We start from the raw sequence: 19,667 nt of genomic DNA, 5'->3' as shown, positions 1-19,667 counted from the left end.
ACAGAGAGGCCCCGGCCGACGGGGATTCGAACCCAGGACCTCCTTGCTGTGAGGCGGCAGTGCTACCCACTGCACCATCTGTGCCGCCCCCATACAAGGATCCAAAGAGCAGTAATAATAATTGTATTCAGTCAGAGGGTTATTGGTTAGATTCCGCCCTGGGTGTGTCGAAGTGTCCCTGTGCAAGACACCTAACCCCCAAATGCTCCTGATGAGCTGGTTGGTGCTATGCATGGCAGCCAGTTGCCATTGGAGTGTGAGTATGAGTGTGTACGAAAGGGTGAATGAGAAGCATCAATAATAAGGTGTTTGGATAAAGGCGTTATATAAATGCCAACCATTTACCATTTAAACCAGGAGATCGGGGGAAGGGGAAGGCAGAAGCGGAGATGGGGCTCGGAGGAGGAGAAGGGTGGAGGACAATGGGCTGAGCGAAGGGAGCAGGCTTAGAAGTGAGACAGGAAAACACAGGGACAGGCAATGGGACAAGACAAACGTGAGCGCGCACAACATGAGCTTGTAGGCAATCTGGCCCAGAACAAAGAAACAGACAGGCTTATATTCACAGGTAACGAGACGCAATGAGGAGACTTGTCCTGCAGCCACTCAAGCAATGTCTTGGCTATATGCTCCGGGTCATTGCCGTCCAGAAAGGCAAACCATCAACCCAGTCTGAGGTGGCATGAAGTCTGGAGCCAGTTTTATTCATGGACCTCTCTGTATTTGGCTGCATTCATCCTTCCCTGAATTCTGACCTACTGAAATATGCAGATAAGCTTGAGCAGGCTATAATTCAAAGGCAGAATTTGCCATCTCGATGCAGTCAAGCTGTTTCTCATTTAAAAATGCTCTCTATATCAGCTGACAACTCCGTTTCTCTGTTTACAACTTCGCTACGTACCACAAGAGAGCTGTTATGAGATAGCTAACCCTCTATCCTAAAGTTGTATTTGTTTGTAAATGTATGGTGCAGGGTGGAGCTGGTCCAGACTGCAATTTAAGGCCCGTATTAGCCTACAATGTATTCAGAACAGAAACGTGGATGTTGTTAACATTAGCTCATCAGTATGAACATTAACTTAGCGTTCAGTAAACAAATACGTTAGCTAGCCAAATAAGTTAGCTAGCCAACATTAGCTGATGATGTTTGCTTCAAAAGCCGGACCGGGATGTGAGTTCTGTCTGTTTGTTTTCGTGTAGATTCTTGTTGTTTAATTATTATTATTCAGTATTTTTCATATCTGGTTTATTGTTTCCATTACAGTTATTGCATTTCTGATCCCCTGTGATGTCTGTGTCTGAATGTTTCTTGGCCCGAGTCACTTCCCTGTCTGTGTGCCTCACTATTCGGGTGGTTTAGGTAGTTTCCAGGTTTTCAACGTTTCTTCCAGCCTCAAATTCCTTACTTCTGGCTTCTCTTGCTAGTTAATGTTGTAAAGCACGATTCTTACTAACAACTACTAATTTAGATATTGTACAGTATTAATCATATTAATACACTTACTGTCTGTCTAACTAACAAACTAACAGTCAGTTAAATTGAGTAGTTTAGATTTAATCATGTAACTAACTCACATTATCTCCTAGTTTCCATGCTGTTCTATAACTCCGCCTTCCTATGCTATCCCTGATTACTTGCTTAGTTTCAGCAAAATGTTCGCACATGTTTCTTACTATCACGACATCTCCAACTCTATGCAATTACAATAATATTATTGTATTATTGTATTACATATTTATTATTGTATTGTTTTTGATTATTTGCTTGGTTTTTTCGACTGTGATTTTTGCCTCAGCCCTTTTGTACCTTTGTTTTTCTGACTCCCTGGATTTTGACCGTTGCTTGTTTTATTAAACTATTTTGCTTTCTGTTTTTGGCATTGTCTGTTGATCTCTTGGCTCTGAACTTGGACTGAATGAACAATGTTTTTGGATAATCCCTGCTTTTGGGTCCTCAGTACCATACATAACACAGGGTGCACCTGGCTACTTATTTATTAGGCTACGTGTTTATTAGGATGAACGTTGGACATAGACATGGAAACACTGAAATTCTAATTTGTTGAATAAACATATTTTTGGCAAAGTTATTTATATTTAGAATGTGACCCATTCATTGTACACTAGTTAGATTACACATTTATTTATATTTATAAGACGGCACATTTCCACTGCAAAGATGGCACATAAGTAAAATCTGAGACGTTATAAAACTAACCTTACAACTGGTTCATTTAGATTTTAAGACTGCTTTTGAAACGGGATATCCATATTTACTTTGAGAATTATAACAGCTGCTGATGTTGCCTTTTGATTGCATCACAAAACGCTCGATCGCTGATGCCATTAATGGAATGTAAAACTGTGGTCAAAGTTTTGCAGAGTTGCCCAGAACCAGAAGTATCCCAGAAGTGATCCAATAGTAATCATTTGAAATTGCACCTTTTTCAGTCATCTAAAATATTACTTTCCAACTTATTTTCACTCATATAATTTGTAATCAGTGCCAGAGTAATCTACCCAACACTGCTTACCTTGGTGTAAGTGTGGTTCTAGTTCTGGGGTGAAAATCCCCATGTAATGTAGTCAAGCACATTAGAGTCCAAAACCTTTACTAATTGTCTGCTGGGTCACAGGTGCATAGACCAAGTGTCATCAAGATGTCTGGTGACCAAGTGTGTAATACTATTGATAGCCTCACCCCTGTTCATAAACAAATCAAAAGGGTCCCAGTAAAGATTTTACCTCCTCTTTAAATAGGGACACCATAACCTTCTCCAAGCACTTTGGCTTTCTAAAAAGTGACTGAAACCTATGAGGCTATATGCCAACTGCACCTCTTTACACTCAGCAGAAGAGTCCTGTTCTGTAGGTGGGAAAGATGTGTACTGTGAGCAGAGGTGGGAAATCTACCCTGTTACATTTACTTAAGTTAGTTTTTTAATAAATTGTACATTCTGAGAATCGATACTTTTTGCTTTTACTCGAATATATTTGAAAAGGAAACTTTTACTCTGTTACATTTGGCAACTTTTCTTGTGGGTTTTTTTCACACAGCACTACTCACTCCAGTCTCTGTAGATTACAGAGTCTTATTTCAGGCTGCAAAGAAGAGTTAATATACTTAAGTAATAACTCAAGACAGGAAGTGTATTTTGTGATTTTATCACAGCAGTCACCTCCCAAAATACAAAATAGACTACTCACGCTAGTTTCTGTAGATTACAGTTTGGACTTGTCAGGCCAGCGCAGAGCTGCTCCACTGCTGAAATGCTCAGCTTATTGAAGCTGAGGTCCAGATCTCTCAGGGGTGAGTTTGATGACTGGAGAGCTGAGGCCACAATATCACAGGACGTCTCTGTGAGGTTGCACTTCCTCAGTCTGCAAAAAAAGAGTGAATACAGCATAGTACAATAGTATTATCTGTATAATACAGCCCATAATGAAGTTCCAGACAGTTTATTTTGGTAAGCCTAATGGTTGGACTATGTCGTTGACAGTTTTTTAATGATTTCTCCAGCCTCATAATTTAAAAAATATATATATATATATATATATTTTTTTTTTTGTTCCATTATAGTGAGTGTGGTTATATTGCATTGGCACTTCCATTCAATATAGCACATTTTGAACCTCAATATCTAGCCCGTTTCAAAATCTCTCAATGCCATTTTGCAGGTCTACTACAATCACTGATTACTTGCTTGGATTCTGCGAAGTGTTCGCACCTGCCCCTCACTATCACTACGTTCCTTAACTCTGTGCAATTGTCCACTCCCTAATCCGGAGCCGTATGTTTTACATGTGGGTCTATGTGCATCCAGTCCGTGTTTTCGTTTAAACCCCAGTCTCCACAGTGTTCCTTGTCAGAATGTTGACATTATTCAGAGCCGAGTTACCAGTACAACTGTTTATTGAGATTCTCTTCAACAACCTTTGATTTGATTTCTGGAAGGACACCCATTGCCCTTGATTTCAAGTTTTTGCCTTACCCTTTTGTTATTTGGTTTTTTTGCACAAAAATGACTCAATTTAAATCCAACAGATACCAAAACAAGACCACTCTTTCTGTGGGAAATTCTGATTTTTTTCTAATTCCATGACTGTACATTTTATTAAATTGATTTAATTTGAATTATTTAATTTCACAATTTTCCATAGACTTAACATGGCGGAACACAATGTTATCTTAAATGTGGCTAATTGAATGTTCTAAATGGGGCGGGAAGTTATAAAGCTTATGTTCAGAAATGGTATCGCATGCAGGTTGTCACTAGAGATGGCACAGACAGGCTAACAGCAGCCATTCTTATGTGCCTGTCCTAAGTGGAAAGCAAGCACTCAAAAGGTGGTCAAATACAGTAAAGCAAGGGCGGCCAAAAAGAGACCAGCTTGGTCGGCGTACATAAACAGAAAATCGGTACTATTGAAGAGTTTACTAGGCTAGTCATAAACACTAACAAAGTGAGTTCCTAGGCTAGCCAGCTCGCACTAGCTACATGGAAAAATGGCAGTGAAAGTGTTAATGCCAGCTAGTTAACGAGCAACTAGCCTATCGTTATGCTTTTAAAAGTGGTTATGCCTTGCTAGCTAGCTAGCTAACCAACTGGCTGATATGGAATATTGCTCATTACACATGAGATAACATGCAATCTTGCAAGCAAGATGGAACTTAATATGCAAATACCATGTTGTTGGCATACAGTTGGTGTCTCCTTAAGATTTCACTGCAGAAATGCATTTCTGACAGCAGAAGCAGGCTTGCAAGATTAGATTTTCTTTACAGGTTTTCTCAATAGCTTTGACCCATTTCATACATACTGCACAACTTTATGGTTCACATCCAAAAGCTCGTACCTCACTCAAAATCTTTTACTCATGTTTGAAAATTAAATAATTGTTTCAATTAATTAGTCATCAAAGTGATAGTCCCTTTATCCATTGTTTTAAATCAAAACTGTCAACATGGTCAGACATATTGTCATTATTTTAAAATTCCCCAGCACCGAAGGTTTCTCGTGCTCACAAGAAACTTTTAGCTTTTTTAGATTTTTGCAATGTCCCTTTTCAGGCTCCAGAGTAACGGCAGGATTTAGAACTAATTTAATAGTGCTGATCAAGAGTTTAAGATTGTAAGAATCTTTTGAGATAATATGTGACTCGATGCCGCAAAGGCTGTACCATTGCGCAGTTCTGAACTTTACAGAATGCAGAAAAAACTGCATAAGTGATAAGTGCAGATCTAGAATCTTGAAATACTCAGCTATCATTCAGCTATAAATCAATTATGTATCCAATTGTGCAAATATGAAAACAACAATAAGATATAAAGTCCGGTCGCATTTCTTGTCAGTCTTCCACATTCTTCTTTATGGTGGAACAATTGTATTCTATGCAAATAAATGCAAATGAAGAGGTGATTATAACAGGCCCTTTTGGCTTGCTGCATTAACACTGTAGAAAAGCCAAATTCAATTTGGTTCTCCACAAAAGTATTGGGTTTGCATATGTTCCCACCCATCAACAAGATGCAGATAAAATGTGGCTATTCATATAAAATCAAGAGGAAGGGTAATAGATCCGTTTCTATAAGCTAGACAAATGCGGTACGGTTTGAAGATAGCTGGCTCTGCGCCATGAAAGTATAGATTAATAAGTGCTACTAAAACATAATGTGCTAATGTTAAATTATATCTGCATCAGTCTATATGTTCTTCTTTTCTGTAAAACTCATCCACAGATAGAAACGGTATCAAATTTTAATTAAATTTGTCAGGTTTCTGTTATCTGTTTTGTTTAAGTGTGTTTATTGTTACCCTCTGTGCTCACCATAGTCTGTCAGTTTGCACACCTGATTGTTACCGGTGTCTTTAAACCCCTCTGTTTGTCGCACTAGTTGTCTCCAGCGTTATCTCATTTTATTGTTTGATCTCCTGTTTTTTGACCCGTTTCTACTTTCTGGATTACCCATCTGTTCTGATTTGACCTGCTGCTGAACAATCTGGCCAAATATGAACACAGCAAATCCAACCCCGAACCCAGGAGGCGCTGAGACTGCAGGGACAATGCCTTGGAGTGAACAATGTTAACTTGTATAAAAAACACAAAAAGTAAACTTAACAATCTCCCTCTTTTTTTTTTTTTTTAATAGAACAAGAACAAGAGTAAAACCTAGATCTGGGAGATAGACTTAATAAAAATGTCTTTTATAGCGGCATTGACTATTTCAACTAAAATGTATTTTCTGGTCGGAGTGTTTTATTTCAAAAGCCATGTGCCATCATGGAGTGCCTTTAGAAGTACAAGTGCCGATGCTCCTTTTTTAGTCAAGCAGTCAGCAAGCTGTTCTTTTGTAGTTGACCAAATAACACTTTGTATCTTCTGAGCTTGGATCAGCTCCTTGATGCTGCTTATCTCCAGACGTAGTCTTTTTTCAGTAACGGATTTTGTGGATTTGATTGCATATAAAAAACCAGGAAACGAACTTTAACTTTTGTACTTTACTAGCAATCGTTAATCAACAAACATTGCTTCACTTGTCTCATCCCAGAATCATTCGCGCATCCTCCTTAGCTTAATACAACCAGAACGTAAATACCGTAAGTACAGTCATATAAGCTCAACACAAAAAGTAAACTTAACAAACAACAACGAACTTCTTTCCCTGAACCAGAAATTTGGCCCATCTTCACCACCAGATGGCCACATTGGTTAACTCCCCAGCCGACGCTGAAGTCAATCTCTCTTATGATTGTGTGATTGACGTGCTTCCCAGCACCACTCCCCCTAAAGGTTGTATGTTCTCCCTGTCTGCTCTTGAGACCCAAGCCATGGAGAACTACATAAACGAGTCCCTGGCTGCCAGTCTGATCCGTCCCTCCTCTTCTCCAGCCGGGGCTGGCTTCTTATTCGTGGAGAAGAAGGACAAGTCCCTCTGCCCCCGCATCAACTACCGTGGACTGAACAATATCACCGCCAAGAACCGTTACCCCATTCCGCTGGTCTCTTCTGCCTTCTTGTCACTGCAGGGCTGCCAGTTCATTACCAAGCTGGACCTCCGCAACGCCTACCACGTTGTCCGCATCCGTGAGGGGCCTTCAACACCCCCAGTGACCACTATGAGTAGCTGGTCATACCTTTCAGACTCAGTAACGCCCCCGCTGTCTTCCAGAACTTCATTAACGACATCCTCCAGGAATCATGATATCCAAGTTCGTGTTTGTTTACCTAGATGACATTCTCATCTTCTCTGACTCTGTGGAGGAACACATCAGTCACATCTGCCAAGTCCTCCATCATCTCCTGGAGAACTGGCTATTCGTCAAAGCCGAGAAGTGCGAGTTCCACCACTCCACCGTCCAGTTCCTTGGCTTGGTTGTCTCCAGGGGCAGATGGAAATTAACCCTGAAAAGAACAAGTCCCTCTGCCCCCGCATCAACTACCGTGGACTGAACAATATCACCGCCAAGAACCGTTACCCCATTCCGCTGGTCTCTTCTGTCTTCTTGTCACTGCAGGGCTGCCAGTTCATTACCAAGCTGGACCTCCGCAACGCCTACCACGTTGTCCGCATCCGTGAGGGGCCTTCAACACCCCCAGTGACCACTATGAGTAGCTGGTCATACCTTTCAGTCTCAGTAACGCCCCCGCTGTCTTCCAGAACTTCATTAACGACATCCTCCAGGAATCATGATATCCAAGTTCGTGTTTGTTTACCTAGATGACATTCTCATCTTCTCTGACTCTGTGGAGGAACACATCAGTCACATCTGCCAAGTCCTCCATCATCTCCTGGAGAACTGGCTATTCATCAAAGCCGAGAAGTGCGAGTTCCACCACTCCACCGTCCAGTTCCTTGGCTTGGTTGTCTCCAGGGGCAGATGGAAATTAACCCTGAAAAGAACTCCGCAGTAGCTAATTAACCCCCCCCCGGGGCTGAAGAAACCATTGTCCTTGGCTCCTGTCCTGACTATGCTTGACCCAGAGAAGCAGTTCACTCTCAAGGTGGATGCCTCCAATGCGGGGTCCATCCCTGTGCCTACAAGGTACATCCCTGTGTCTCACTGTCTCTCACCAAGACAAATTACAGCATTGGCGACCCTGAACCCCTGGTGACGAGCTGGCATTTGAAGAGTGGCACCACCTGCTGGAAGGAACTACCATCCTGTTCATTGTCTGGCCTGACCACTGCAACCTGGAGTATCTGAGGTCGGCCCAAAATCATAACCCCTGCCAGGACCGGTGGTCCCTGTTTTTTAACAGATTCCACTTTCACCTCACCTACCAGCCTGTTTCCAAGAACATTAAGGCTGACGAAAGTCCTTAGTGTTTTCGTTGAAGAAGCTGACTAGCCTACACAAGAGAAGCAGCCACTCTTAACTGGGTGCGGTTTCTTTTCTACAACATCATCAGCCTGGTTGCTATTCAAGCTGTAATAGCAAGTCAGAGAGTAGGGGACACTTGATCATGGACCTGGTATGTGACCTGAGTGAAATTTACCTGGTGTATTTGTTCGGTCCCTGATCATGCAAACCACGAAAGCTGTGCGTTCTCTGCAGAGGCGGCACTACAGGACAGGCAAAGCAGGCAATTGCCTGGAGCCACAAACTTTGGAGGGCCCCCAGGAAGGCTGATCACAATAGTCCTATGGCAATGACAATCTAAACATCTGATCGGCAGGCAGTGCAGTGTGTACACCACTAGAAGGGAAGCTTTGAGAGGGCGCCGAAGGATGACCACATTAGTCCTATTACAATGACAATCCAAAATGGGAACCCCATCAAAATATCAAGTGTAGTGTGTAGCCTACTCTGGAAACCCCCCTAGATGGGGCCCCATGTATTCTGTTTGAATAAAGGTTCAAAATGAAAAGGATTTATCCTAGTGGTTCTGAAAAGAAAAATCAACAAAACTAGGAAAAGAGGAACCAGGACCGTGGTAATTAGTTAGCTTGCTTAGTTGAGTAGCCTAAGTTATCTAACCAGCTAGTACCTGGTCGGTAGGTAGCTAGCCAAGAATTTAAGGTGGATGGTGGAAGTACTGTGGCCCGCTTGTAATTAAGATGATTGGCTCAGACTTCCTTTGGCTTGGGGCAAGTGTGAGGCAGAGGACGGTGGTCTCCCCGTTTTATATGTGGAACTTTCTCTTGGCACTGCAGCATGTCGTTTTGATGTGACATGCTGTTTCCAAGGCTTTTTGCGAGGTGTTTCTTTGTGTCACTTAATTTGAAATGCAGGGTTTTCGTTCTCACCATAGTTTAGTGTCAATATAATCATTCTCCTCCAGCTTCACCAGCTTAGGCTCCGGACAGACAGTAGGCCTTGATGAATGTGGGGGTGCCGGAGAGCACTTCCTCATTAGAGCTGGGGATCTTCTTACTGCCTCCACATCCAGCTGTAGCTGGTTAAGCTGATGGCTCATCACTTTGAGATCCTGCTCAGTCTTGGTCATCACCTTCCATTGGCCTTCATCATGATCTCTCTGTAGTTCCAAGAAGGACCTCAATATCCGGGAGAACTTTGCCAATGCCGTTTTGCCATTTACCTGCCATTGCATTTGCTGGTATATTTATCTATTGCAAAACTATTGCATTCTCCCAACCCAGGCGACTGCGTTTACCAGACTTTTATTGTTATGTGGCGCACAAACCCAACAGGTTCGGCCGTGATTCTGCCTCACATGTAACCAAACACAAAAAATAACAATTCCACAATCAGTATATACATTAAATTTTCCATTTTACACTGTAGTTGGGAGATTAACAGGTTCACAGGTGAAATGTGTCGAGGACCCGGCCCTAGGCCCCCCTGATGAGAGATTGACGGGGGATGGGTTAGGAAGGAATGCATTGTTAACCCCTCGCACAGGCCATCGAGGTGGTAGTAAGAACGCCCGTAAGAGGAAAAATATGTGGTTCAGAGATAATGAGCAGCCATACTTGTCAGTAGAGGAGTCTGAAGTCGGGGGACTTAGATTTAGGGTTTTAAGGAGCAAGGTTAAAGTTCTGACTGAGAATACCCCAACCCTACAGGGGAGGGGCACAATGCCTGGCTAAAGAGAAAAAAAATAAGGAAAACGAAAGGGATGTCAATACCGAAAGAATATTAAGAGGCTTCAAGGGCCTTCCTGATTATAGCACAAATAATTTATCGGATAGATTCAAAGGACTAACCAATGGAGGAGTTAAATGATGAATTACACTCAGCTATTAGCTGGATGTCCTTTGTAGATCCCTTAAGGCGCCGAGGAGAGGGGCACCTGAAGAGTGTGTTGAGATGGTGGAGGGCACTAACTTCTGGCTTGTATGAAGTCAAAGTTTGGAGAGAGTCCAAGGAGAGATTATGACAGGGAAACAAGTACCAGTGATGAATAGGTTCCTTAAAAAAAAATACAAAAAAGCTAGTGTTTTTCCACTCGTATATTAAGATGGTGGAAATTCCCAACCGGAGGGGCACATGAGATAAAGTATTGGGGAAATTTCTTTTGAGGTATGAGAAAATGACAGTGGGAAAAACAGAAGTGATGAATATGGTCACTAAAAAACAAGTTACAAAAGAGATAAATGTCTTCCCGCTTGAAATATTGGGGACATTTCTTATCAAAAAGGTACACTTTTGTATGCAAAAAAGATATATAAGGAATAAGCTTTTAGACCTTAGGATGGCATCTTAGAATTTTGCTTCAGAAGTTATCTATGGGCTGTTGAAGAGAGAGCAACGCAAGACAGCTGTAGTCAAGCTGGAGTGGCGCGCTCCCTCTGCGCGCCACTCCAGGATCTGGATATGGAGAACAGAGTGATGTACGCGGTGCGGACTCAGCCCAAGAGTTGTGGCAGCGGGACTGATGTCGAAGAGGTGTTCATGCGCATCCCTCATCATACAGAAAAGCTGGTGAAAGAGTTAAAGGGCTTTTACGACATGCTTGGAGCCATGAACTGCACCTGGAGGCCAACAGACGGGACGCGGGGTTCCTCCATGCTACAGAACACCTTCCTGCTGGACCCACGCAAGAACCTGAAGCCTCCCCCCCTAACCTCAGTGTCAGTGAGGAGAGGCATATGCTGCGGCTGCACTGAAAAACCCCCGACGTGTTCGAAGACATACCAGTGCACATCCCATACAACAGGCAGGAGAAGTACGAAGTGCAAAGTCACGTCTTTCGAAAGTCTGGGTCCTGATCCTGCCCCAGATTCCCAAACCAATGCAGCTGTTCAAAGAGCTCATCAACAGCAAGGAGGAGGGATCAAATCCCGCAGAAAACAAGATGACTATATTTAGGGCATGGGTGGTAATTATAACCTATATTATTTTAAAAAGTCGGAAAAGTAGTACATAGAAGCTCAACGTTATAAGTTTCCTTTCATTTTTATGTCTTATTTTTTAGTAAGATACTATATACGATATAAATAACTAGTAGACTTTAGGGGTGTTCGTACCCATTGTATTCATGGAAGTTCAGTAGCTTTTATCTCCGTGAAGGGGGAGCCATAAGATAAGGCTAAGGCCAAAGAGGATGGGTATTTGAGGGGTGTACCTTGATTTTTAAACATCATGGTGGAAAGGTAAATTAGAAAGAGCTAAAGGGGTATATGTAACTTGCATGCGATCAGCAAACTGAAAAATGATATTTACACTGTAATCTGTACAACTCTATTCTTTTGATTGATTATAATAAAGTATATCTTACTATAATCATATGTGATAAAGATTCTTTAGAGGAATACATTGAATATAGGACATCGAATACCAGATTTGCATCACACCCTTCACTCCGAGACTGGGCTGGAAGTTCAGTAGAACTTACCAGGGCTCCAGGACGTTCGGAGTACTTGAGTTCGTCCCCGAGACACCTCATTGTGAGGTACTGCTCGTGGGAACGTGAGGTCTGAGCTCGGCAAGGGGTCCGTGGCTCACGACAGATGGAAAATGTGCGCACTTCCGGATTCCTGTATTTCCCCTGTCCCACAGTCAATGGCAGCATGGCTACATTGTGAAAGACACATTTTAATGTTTATAATGCTTGGTTTACCCTTAAATCTTTATCCGTTTAATCTTAACATTAATGAAAAACTAAAACTGTCAATATAAAACAATATGTGTACATGCGTGAACAATTTTACAAGGAACACTTTTGGCTGAACCGGCCAATTCGTATCAGCACCACTATCCATGTTTCCATTAAATTTATTTTTTATTATTATTACTAATAATAGCCAATGAGGGAGTTTCTAAAAATGAAAACAAATGAGAGAGCTGTGTAGGCTACTGTGTTTGTGTGTGTGCGTGTATATGTGTGACTGTATGCAAGGCCCAAGCTGAGGTAGGCTAGCATTCAGCTTCATTTAGCCTACTGTAAAATCTCTCCGGAGAACAGCCTGCTTGTGAAATGAATGGTGCGCAGTTAACAAATGATAACTGCGCACCATCAGCAACTGATAAACAATGCAGAAAATAAAAGAATGTATGACTTACATAGATGCTATAACACGATACTAGTTAAGTAGTTATATCCTTAATCGGAACAAGTTTACATAACACTCTCTTGGCATACACAAGAGAGAAGTGAGGAAAATGGCAGCAGGCAGTAATTTTTGCTCCAAGGGGGAGGAACCAGGAAGAAACTGGCCAATCACAAAACAGTCTTAACTATATGTTATGCATTCATCACTGATGTGCAGCTACTGCAGCCAATGTAAAAATAAATAAGTAAATAATCATTACGTCTACTCGTCAAAAATGAGTACTCGCCTCACCCCTAGTAACCACATCTGGTAGGTAGGTTGGTGCAATGATCATTGCTTGTTTAAACCAAAGGGTCCAAGGTATGAAATGAGCCTCATAGATACTAAAATAATTGTTTCTCCTCTTTCTTCTGTTCAGTAGTCACTGCTGCCCATATCAAGATTACACCGTCATCTGCAAGTTACGGAGTGACCGTCGTAAACTTCTTGGAACAAGTGCATGCTCTAAAACATGCTCTTTGCTCTCTTGCTGTGCATTTTTTTTTAACAGCTTGAGATAATACTCAAGATAATACTTGGGATATACGTGACATGACAAAACAGTGTTGAAGGAAGTGTATTGATGTGCATTATGTTTTAATTAATTTAAATTAATTTATAAAAAAGAAGCAATGGAGAAAGCACAAAACTTGAAAATAAAATGTTATCCAGAAAAAATAAATAATGCAAATTGATTGTGGTTGTCTCAAATACTTGCGATCACGTGATCATACAACAATCGTGACAGCCCTAACCTGATGCTGGTGAAATTACCAATTCCACTTGTGCCCAGGCAAGTTTGCATTTGCTTTGTCAACAAAATAGGGTCGCTTGCCTTAATATTGTAACTTAATACAACCTTAAAATTTTTAGTGAGTTGTATATTTTGATATATCAGATTAGTCTGCTAATCAACAAATTCATTAATTGTTTTTGACAATTGGTAAGTTTCAAATTAAAATTGAATGAAGTTAACGGGGGCCCGTGGTGGCGCAACAGGCTAAGATGCAGCGGACTTGCGGTTGCAGTTAACTGCCAAAAGCCAAGTGTGGCCGGCTCACATGGAGCAGCATAATTGGCTCGCTGCTCCAGAGGGAGGGACTTGGCAGGGTTCGTAGATCGCCGCACAACAAAAAGCACCTTGGGCGCCTTGGAATCACAGAAGCATGAGATGGTTTGAAGAAGGCGTGTCGCTCTTCTTTGGGCCGCCGAGGGACAGGGTGTGGGTGGTGTATCTAATACTAGCTCTAATTGAATCAGATGGGGTACAATTGGCTACCAAATTGGGAGAAAAAAAAAATATATATATATATTTATATATAATAAATAAATAAAGTGATAAGTAAATAAGGAGTTATTGCATTTGATGCTGCTTATGTTCTGGATTCAGAACATTAAATGAGGGCACCAGCTTGATTCAAAAATATATATACAGTATACATTTATAAATGTTTCTTGCTCAACATTTTTATTTAATTTTATTGTGATTAGATATTGATAATGTGAAAATACGCTGTTAATCACCTACATAATTCATGACAGAATACTCACATGGCCTTCCTGCAGTTCCTGAGCACTGGGATCAGCCTCTGACGACCTGCTTCTGATGTGTGGTAGGTCTTCAAGTTAAACTCAGCCAGGGTCTCCTCTGACATTAGTAACACAAAGGCTAGAGCTGAAGCTTGGTGTGGTTCCAGCTGTTTATCAGAAAGTTTTCCCAATCTCAGGGAATTCTGGATTTCCTCCACAAGAGAGTTGTCGTTCAGTTCATTCAGACAGTGGAACAGATTGATAATCCTCTCTGCTGAAGATTCCTTTCTGATCTTCTGCTTAATGTACTGGACTGTTTTCTGAGTGCTCTCTGATCTGCTTTCTGTCGGTGTCCATAGTCTTTGAAAGAAAGACTTCTCCTTGTGTCTGCTTCCTGTCTGTGTCAGTTGTTCTCCAAGGAGACTTTGAACGGTGTCCAGAGAGAAGCCAAGAAGGAATCGGAGGAAAAGGTCCAAGTGTCCATTTGTACTGTCTAAGGCCTGATCCACTGCCCTTCTGTGTAACTCAGACAGCTGCACTTGGCCAATGCGAAATTGAGCTCTGAGTACATTTCTGTTCTCATTTACACATGAATGAAATACAAACAAGGCAGCCAGATACTCCTGAATGGTCAGATGCACAAAGCAGTAGACATTCTCCCGATGTAACCCACCCTGAAGTTTAAAGATCCCTGTGCATACACCAGAGTACACTGAAGCTTCGCTGACATCAATGCCACTCCTTCTCAGGTCCTTCTCATAGAATATCAGATTGCCCTTTTTCAGCTGTAGAAAGGCCAGCTTCCCCAGTTTCAGGATGATTTCTGTATCTGACTCTGACAATTTCTCTGGGTTTGGCTCATTGGAGCCATGATATTTCTCATGCTTCATACAGGTCTGAATGAGCAGGAAGTGCGTGTACATTTCAGTCAGAGTTTTGGGCACATCTCCACTCTCAGTTTTATCCAACATTGTCGCCAGAACAGTCGCAGAAATGCAGCAGAAGACTGGTATGTGGCACATGATGTAGAGACTCCTGGATGACTTCAAGTGTGAGATAATTCTGCTGGCCTGGTTCTGATCGCTGACTCTCTTCCTGAAGTACTCCTCCTTCTGTGGGTCATTGAAGCCATGTACCTCTGTCACTCGGTGTATGTACTTCTGTGGAATCTGACTGACTGCTGCTGGCCGGGAGGTGATCCAGACGAGAGCAGAGGAAAGCAATTCCCCCTCAATAAGATTTGTCAGTAGCTTCTGCACTGAGGCTGGTTTTTCTACATCACGCCAAATTCCACTATTGAACTTTAGAGGAAGTCGACACTCATCTAGACCATCAAAAATGAACAAAACCTTTACCTTACGATCAATGATTTTGATCTCTTCTGGGGAAAGATTATTCAGGAAAGTAAGTTCTGGAAAGTAATCCTGGAGAAGTTCCACCAGACTAAATTCTCTCTCCTTCAAATTAAGATCACGGAAAGGAAGAGGGAAGATAAAATCAATGTCCCCATTGGCTTTTCCTTCTGCCCAGTCCAGAATGAACTTGTGAACAGAGACAGTTTTCCCAATGCCAGCGATGCCCTTTGTAAGCACAGTTCTGATGCGTTTCTCTTGGCCAGGTAAAGGCTTAAAGATGTTATTGGAGAGGATTGGAGTCTCCTGGGTGGTTTGTCGCTTGGATGCTGTCTCAATCTGTGGAAGCTCGTGCTCATTATTGACCCCCCCACCTACCCCCTCTGTGATGTAGAGTTCTGTATAGATCTTATTGAGGAGGGTCTGTTCTGCTGAACTTTGACATATGTTGTCACAAAGATTCTTCAGATGCTCTTTCAGGTTATGTTGGTCTTTTATGATGGATTCTCCTGAGAAGAGGAAAATCAATGTTAAACCTTTCATTAATCAATCAGTAAAACAAGTTTGATTAAGCACATTTCCTACAACAGGTGCAATTAAATGTGCTGTACATAAACAGACAGAAACACACAGGGTGATTGAAAGACACAAATAAAAAACATCTTCCTTGTCACGTTTCATGTTTGTCACGTCATGTTTCATGTTTAGTTATTGTCTTAGTTATGTTATTGTCATGTCACGTATTATGTTAGTCTAGTCTCCTTAATTACACCTTAATTGTTTCAATTTCCCTTGTCTTCTTACTAATCTACTAACTTTAGATCAGGATTGGGTAATACTAACATTCTAAACATGTGTTCATGTTACCTTACGTTTCTTATGCAAGTCAGCCCCGCTGACAGCTTTCCTGGCTACCGGACTTTTGTTATTTGTGTACAAACTATGGTAAATATATCGACAGGCACTCAAATACCACAAGTTTGTCCAAAACTGCACCCAGATGTCCTCAAGTGTCCCTAAATCTCCCCAAATACAAAACATCAGCATATATTTTTGTCCAGAGACATTAATGATCAGAAAAGCTTGTTTTATGTTAAAACTGATTTTTTGATATAAAATGTAAAGAAACCTTCAGGTGTGTTTTATTCACATATAAGGTCTCCAAAAAGGATTACTCAACCTAATTTCTAACAAATCTGCATCACATTTGGAACTGGAACTTTATTTCAAAATGAGGTTAACCAGAGCCCCGTTAGCCCAGTTAGCCAGTACAATTACAGGTTTATCTGTAGCACGCTCAAATCCGGTAATTACGCACATCTGTATATGCTATCACCTGAATATGACACATTATACCTTGTTGGAAAGGGTAGGAAACCTTGTACAAGAAGCTTACCACGTTTTGCATTAGTTTGGTACTGAAATGACCTATTAATGCATTTACGCAACAGTAAGAAGTAGTTCAAGGCAGCATTAGCTTTACAGTCGTAGATTCATAACCAGGTGGGATATTTGTAGGGAATGATCCACAATGAGGTGATTACTACACGGTTTGAAATCTGCGTATTGACCACCTATACCATGGTCTTTTACCAGAGATGAAAACCTAAGCAGGGGTTGTGCAGAGGTAAAGTCTTCACATTCTCCTCATTAGGTTCAAGGTGGGAGTTGGCTGAATGAAGATGAAGGAAATAATCTTGAATCCCATTTAACTGTTCATTGACCAAGGTGCCCTGGGAAGTATGTTCATCTATGCAGAGGCTTCAGTAATTCCCCGGACAAAGACAGAAAAACCCGTCTATGGTTTCATATCTTCTCCTCCTTCTTACGAACAAACCAATAAACCACAGTGACAACCTTCCGCGTATGCCTTCTTATGGCGATTAGACAGGCAAAATTCCGACTACATACTCCCTGCCACATATACTAGGGGGGCACTCGTAGACCGCTTATGATTAGGTTGTTTGTAAACTTGTGCAAACCTCTGAATGGCCATGTCCTATTGTTCACTTTCCCAGCTTCCCCTGGGTCATTATGCTAGCGAGAAGATTTTTTTTTATCTTGTAAAATTCCAGGTTTTAAACGCGTCTTAAATTGGTTTAATATTCCCAACTTCTTATTCTTAATTCCCGGTCCACCTTAAATCTTTTACTGCTGTCTCAACTGCCTGTTCACAATTTAGCAGCAATATCTTTCACAGTAAAGCTTGAAGCCTTGGGCCACACATAACAGAAACATCACACAATTTAGCCAAAATAGCCAACTTATCTATATTGTACTGGTGATAGCCAAAAAGGAAAAGATTATAGCTACTTGACCGCTGTCCGTTTACAAACAACCATTTCTGGACGTCACATAGCAAGTAACATAAGCTCTCTAATGTTTTGGTAGATTGCTAATCTCAATGTAACATTACTGTAATTCATAAAACTATTCACTGTTATAGCAGATGGCATTTCACAATTTTAAAATGTGAATAGTTTTACAGGCAAGAGAAACAAAAATAATAAAAAAATTCAAAAATAATAAAAAATTGTAAGAACATTTCACTCATATAACACTGCTTGCCTTTGGTCTAACTGCAGGCAGCGTATTAATTTAGAACGGTAATTAGGCTTGACCTGGACTACCTACCAATCATTGAAGGATGATACAAATGTAATCACCCCTAGCATCCAGAATCAAGTATTCACCCAGACCATGGTTCCATAAATATATCTGTATCTAATGATTTGCAAAACAAACTTCCATTCCAAACCAGAATTAGATATATGTTGGTTGGCTGAGGAATAAAAGTGAGCAAAAAAAAGAAAGGGTTTATTCATGCAACTCCTGGATTGCATAGTTTTGTTCTTATATTGGTCGTGAGCATGACTTGTTTTGCAAATAGGAGGCTGATAAGCATCAAAACTGCTGTTCTCGCTAGTGGAGATAATAATCTGGCATCAACGCCTTGTGGGTTTATTACAGTTTTTTGTATGATATAAATATGAATGCAATAATTTCTGATGTTGACGACTCAGCCACAAGGAGGCAAAGTGGATAGGATCCACTTTCTATATCTGGTCTTTGTCACTACGCGTGCTGCTGCATTCTGTACATACTGTAACTGACTAATTGTTTAGTTTTTTTCTGTAGACAGGACAGCATTGCAATAATCAAGCCTCCTGGTAATAAATCCATGCATCCATTCATGGTTGTTGCATCCGAGCACAATAAGAATGTTCAATTCTTTAATGACAGTGAGGTCTGTAAGCATTTGGACAGTGGTACAATTTCTGTTCTGGCACTCTACTCTAGATTTGAAATAAAACAATGAATATGAGGTTAAATTAAGACTGTCTTCCTTAGTTTGACAGTATTTACATCCATATCAAGTGATCCGTGTATGAATTACATCTTGTTTTATGTATAGTCCCCCCATTTTAAGAGACCAAAATTAATTGGACTGGTGGCTTCTCGGCTATCTCTGATTAGTCAGGTGTATTTAATTGCCTCCTTAGTGCAGTTAAGAAAGCTCACAGTATCTAGTGTTGATTCTACACTTTTGATTGGCATTGGAGTCTATTATTGGTGTTCGTCAACATGAGGACCGAAGTTGTGTTGAACAAAGTTGAGTAAGTCATTATCATTCTGATAAATGAGAAAAAAAACAGCCAGGCACATAGGCCAAACAATAGGCTTACAGATAAAAACTGTTTGTAACATCATTAAGAACAATAATAATTAAAAAAACTGCAAGTGAAACAGGCCAAACAGTAGGCTTACTGACACAAACTGTTTTTAACATCATTAAGAAGGAAAAAAACTGGTGTATGTTTGGGGTCACTGCCTTACACCATCCACCATGACCATGAGTTTGGAGGCATTTGAACACTGAACTTGGGCAGTGTTTCACAGATGAGGGCAGTTCCTTTGCTCTTGCCATTACTCAGGCACAAGTCAGTGTTGTTCTTATCTGTATTCAATACCTTTTCCAGAACTGAGCAGGCTGTTTTAGGTACAACTTAGCTAACTGTAACCTGGCCATCCTGTTTTTGCAACTAGTAGATTGCATCTTGCAGTGTCACCTCTGGTGATCTGTTTGTGAAGTCTTTTGGTCATTATCACATCCCTACGTGTGTTTCTGAACTGTAATTCCTACATGGATCACCTGATATGGATGGATGTATATACCCTCAAATTAGTTGACATTCAGCACTTTAACTTAATTTCAAATGCAATGAGCTGGAATACAGAGCCAAAAGAACAGAAATTGTACTACTGTCCAAATACTTAAGGACCTG

The 19,667-nt window shown here is 41.1% G+C and overlaps 1 protein-coding gene across 1 annotated transcript in view; it reads right to left on the bottom strand.

Annotated features, from left to right (window-relative positions):
• LOC133111137 (NLR family CARD domain-containing protein 3-like) overlaps positions 1 to 19,667 on the bottom strand; it is a 53,173-nt gene that overhangs the window by 27,029 nt on the left and 6,477 nt on the right. Inside the window, exon 4 of the mRNA XM_061221280.1 lies at positions 14,051 to 15,890. Within this exon, the coding sequence (XP_061077264.1) occupies positions 14,051 to 15,890 (1,840 nt within the window). The remainder of the gene's footprint in view (positions 1 to 14,050; positions 15,891 to 19,667) is intronic.

The sequence above is a fragment of the Conger conger genome, chromosome 15 (assembly GCF_963514075.1).
Source record: "Conger conger chromosome 15, fConCon1.1, whole genome shotgun sequence".
Taxonomy (NCBI): Eukaryota; Metazoa; Chordata; class Actinopteri; order Anguilliformes; family Congridae; genus Conger; species Conger conger.
Note: the sequence above shows the minus strand (reverse complement) of the source record. Positions and strands in the feature narration are given on the sequence as shown.